At 33.9% G+C, this 4,092-nt stretch overlaps 1 protein-coding gene across 1 annotated transcript; it reads right to left on the bottom strand.

Moving 5' to 3' along the window:
• LOC117236342 (transcription initiation factor TFIID subunit 5) lies at positions 1-3,022 on the bottom strand. Its single transcript, XM_033499187.1, has 11 exons — positions 2,860-3,022; positions 2,511-2,696; positions 2,225-2,427; positions 1,949-2,145; positions 1,670-1,874; positions 1,476-1,595; positions 1,265-1,410; positions 1,034-1,171; positions 773-966; positions 413-704; positions 1-328 (listed from the first exon to the last, which is right to left on the bottom strand). Exons 1-11 carry the CDS (start codon positions 2,920-2,922, stop codon positions 114-116), a joined length of 1,959 nt encoding a protein of 652 aa, XP_033355078.1. The 5' UTR covers positions 2,923-3,022; the 3' UTR covers positions 1-113.
• Positions 3,023-4,092: the final 1,070 nt, after the last annotated feature.

Consider the following 4,092-nt stretch of genomic DNA (forward strand, 5'->3'; position numbering starts at 1 on the left):
GTCAATATGAAAAAATTTATTAATAAACATTTGTAATTTACAACAATGTTGATCCGATGTCAAACCATATTCCATCAGTAATGATAAAATTTGTTGAAAGACATTTATGTTTGCTAAGTTGACTCGAACATTCCGACGCTTAAGAGTAAATTTCTTCGCGAAAAATGTAGTGCTAGTACAGGAGTGTTTTTTGTCGCGAACGTTCGAAGGAGATATGATTCCGTATTCGTTTTTACATCCGGATTATGTGAAACATTCACATCCTCCAAACTCATTTCTTCGGCGAGTTTCGTAAAATCCCACAATTTGATCGTACAATCTAACGATCCTAAAAAAATAATACAAACTATAACTTACTTCTATTTGCTTCATGGTTGTCAAAAAGAAAATGTAAGTAAGGAATATGACCAACCTGAGACTAGTATATTCCCATCTCTACTGAATGATAAGCAATGAATAGTACCAGAATGACTCGATAAGGCAGCGACAAGATGACCATGTGCTAAATCCCAAACTAAAACACGGTGATCAGCACCGGCTGAAGCCAGAAATCGCCCTTCTGCGGAAAAAGCAAGGGAGTAAATCGGAGCTTTGTGTCCTGTCATTAACCTGACTTGGCTGCCGTTTACGCAGTCCCATAATCTTACTGTCATGTCGCTGGAACCGGTTGCTACGTAGTTTGAATTTGGATGGAACTGCACTACCTAAAACAAAATTAATTTGTCATTTTGATTCACGTTTAGTATTTGAAGTTATACGAATATAAACCTACATCTATGTCTGAGTAGTGACCGGCAAATATTCGAAGTGGTTGATGAGAATCAGTTGCCCAGAGTCTGGCGGTTTTGTCGTGAGAGGAAGTTGCGAAATAATAACCATGAGGCGAAAATCTTACACACCACACTGGGAATAAGTGTCCTTTGTAGCATACTACACACGTCCATGTATGCAGAGACCACAGCCTCACTGCAATATAATATAAGTATAATACAATAGTTATTAAGTGTAATTAACACATCATTTTAAAACGCACCTGTACTGTCTTCTGATGACGAAAGAAGGAGATTTCTGTCTGGACTAAATGATAGACTGTATACAGGACCATTATGCCCGAATAACGATCTCGATGTTTCTGCTGTACGATCGTCCATCATTCTTACTAGTACGTCGTCTGTATCATAATATCAACGCGTTAGTAATATAAATTATCCACGTTTATCGTATTCCAAATATCATAACTTCATTGAATGAAAAGAGATATTACCTGCTTCTCTATCTATGTCCTGTAATTGTTCCCCTGTCTTCATCAGTCTTAATTTTTGTGGAACCAGACTCCAGACCTTTATACAAGAGTCACCAAATCCGATGGCCAGCAAACTCGAATCTTCTGCTACTTCAGCTGCTGTCACACTAAATCTCGTATTACATATATGTTACCATTTCTTTGTATAGAATCAATATGTGCGTAAATTTACCTGTTTACTGCATTCAATAGCGTGTAAAAGCATATAGATGGCAAAGTATCAGGACCAAGTACAACGCGTTTCGATGCTTCCCTCAACGCTTTTCCTTTTTCCAATTTATCCGCGTCTTTCCTATATTTATGATCAGATTGTGTTATTTCTTATATTAGAATACAAGAAACAAATTTATGAATAAAGCTCCTTACAAGTTGGGCAAAGGCATTCTACCAACAGGAGGTGCATTTGGGTCCGATTTAGTTTTCTTAGAAAATAATGGATCCTTTTTAGCTTTCTTCTTCTTTGGTTTATCCCCATCAACACCACCCGTATCATCCTCTTCTTCTTCGGTTGGTGGCATACATTGAATGTCTGGCTCCTTCAAAAGTCCATAATATACTTTCGCCTTATTGTCTGAATTAAAAGTTATAGTTTAAATAAAAAGCATATTTTTATAAAAGTTTTGGCATTTAATTTGGATAAATTACCTTGTCTTGTTGCTTCGCCAACCATTGCACCTGATGTGGCATCAATTTGCTGTTTATTCCTAGCTACTCCTTCGTACATATCAAAATAAAGATGCTCTTGTATAATATTTAACAACACGCAGTGCTTCTTCTCTTGTAAATGTCTTTTTAATATAGAGAGTGTATCCCTCGACATTCTGATTATAAACTGATTAGATCTATAGAAAATTTAACAGATTATTTATATCATAAAATTATATATTATACATATAATCATTAAAATTTATTAATATATACTTGAAAGTGTCGGTTAATTCATTTCCAGCCATTTGTTCACGTTTTGTGACATTGGACAATCTTTTTAAGTCATTTTGATAATATTCCTCTAAATTTCCACCAAATCTTTTCAGTAATTGCTTTGCTTCTTCAGAATGATTATTGTAAACCAATTCGAGATACATATGTACCAAAACTGGATATAGAATTGTGCCTAATTCATGCTGTCATTGTTCAACAAAAACAAATATATTATTTCTATTAGTTTGTAAAGTTTATTATGCATTTTTTAATTTAAATAATCTACCTTATATATATCTAAAGATCCTTCTACAAATTTTTTTAGTTCGCTATATGCTTTCTCATATAAAGCAGGATCTCCCTCGCTTTTGTAGGCAGAAAGAACACTGTTCACTTCAGAATCAGTTTGTTGAGCTTCGTCCGGAGAAATGTCTATCAGATTTGCTTCTTTTTTAAATAATTCCTCTGTTCCCTGTAAGAATAATATTTATAAAGTTATAATGCATGCTTGCATATTACATATATATTTTTCGTATAAAAATATCAAACTGTACAAGAGTTGCTTAAATAAAGATTTAATGTTTATATGAATGTTTAAGGTTAGAACAATTTAAATGAAATTATTTGCCAAATACCTTCAAATTATATTTTCTAAGTAGCTGCAGAACTGCCAGCATAGTACTTTTATCATTATCCATTTTTATCCCAATTTTTATGTCAATAAATTAAAATACTTGTTAACGAACAAATTATTCAGGGAACGAACATCCACTGTACTATTCGTACGCGCATGTAGGCGCGTATGAACACTAGTCATATAGTGTATAGCCATAAAACCATGAACGAACTACGGCCGCGGATAAATTAAGAGATAGATATGTAGTTAGATATGCAAGACATGATATGACAAGATAATGCCGTACGTCCTAAATTGTGGAAAAAATCAGACAATTTTAAAGCGGTGGATTTCAAAGTAATATATCTATTTACAGGTACATAATCACAGACGAGCTACGGAATAGAACGGATATGGAATTATGTTATCGTGTTGCATATTTTGACCACGGTTCCATACATAGATCTGACAACTCCGGTGGTGGGGACAGGGCTCTTAGTGATTGGTTAATTTGTCCGTGGTAAAGCGGTTCATTCGAAAAGTTAGGATTCTGGTTGCCTCTGTATCTTCCTCTCTGTCCTTGTTGCGATTGCACGCTTGACTCACGGCGAATCTGAATTATATATGAACTTGTTTTAAATAAATGGTAAAAAATGACGAAAAGTAGTTAAGTTCAGTCGTTGAGTAAGCTCAGTGGTCTAATTTATATCTTTCATTTTCAATGCTACCATCGAAAGATGGCGCTAAATACACAATCCTAACTTTTCGATCGCAACGTTTTATAGTGGCCGATTTGTAAAGCACAACTCCCGACATTAACGTAGAATCAATGTTTGCTTCGTAACTTGGTATTCTTGAAACCACGATAGCTCCTATTGAATTTAATTCTAGTAATCATAGGCGAAATTATAGTCACTGTTCGTCGATGATGCTTGCTTTAATAGTCTTTTATTTCTATCTTTTTATACGTACATTTTTCAATAATCGTTTTCGGTATTAAAGTTAGTGCTCAGGAGATAATTTATTTAATGTATTTGTTTTAATTCATAGATTTTTAACGTGTATACGAAAGTTTCAGTTTTTAAAGTTATTAAAATTTGTTGGAATTTCAATTTTTATTATTATTGAAATAAATGACCGAAAGTTTGTGCTAAAATTTTGAAACAATAACCTTTTCCATTAGTTGATAAAGTAGAAATCTGGATCTAAATGTACGTACTTCTTCCATGGTGTTACCAGAATAGACGGTTTT

Source organism: Bombus vosnesenskii, unplaced genomic scaffold (genome assembly GCF_011952255.1).
Source record: "Bombus vosnesenskii isolate JDL3184/JDL3185 unplaced genomic scaffold, Bvos_JDL3184-5_v1.1 scf7180000013348, whole genome shotgun sequence".
In the NCBI taxonomy this organism is placed as follows: domain Eukaryota; kingdom Metazoa; phylum Arthropoda; class Insecta; order Hymenoptera; family Apidae; genus Bombus; species Bombus vosnesenskii.

Bases quoted from the DNA above. Each gene is read 5' to 3' on its own strand.
- LOC117236342 (XM_033499187.1), bottom strand. From the start codon at position 2,922: ATGGATAATGATAAAAGTACTATGCTGGCAGTTCTGCAGCTACTTAGA. The intron at 2,697-2,859 runs GTATTTGGCAAA...TTATTCTTACAG, and splicing joins TTAGAAAATATAATTTGAAG to GGAACAGAGGAATTATTTAA. The intron at 967-1,033 runs GTGCGTTTTAAA...ATTATATTGCAG, and splicing joins GTCATCAGAAGACAGTACAG to TGAGGCTGTGGTCTCTGCAT.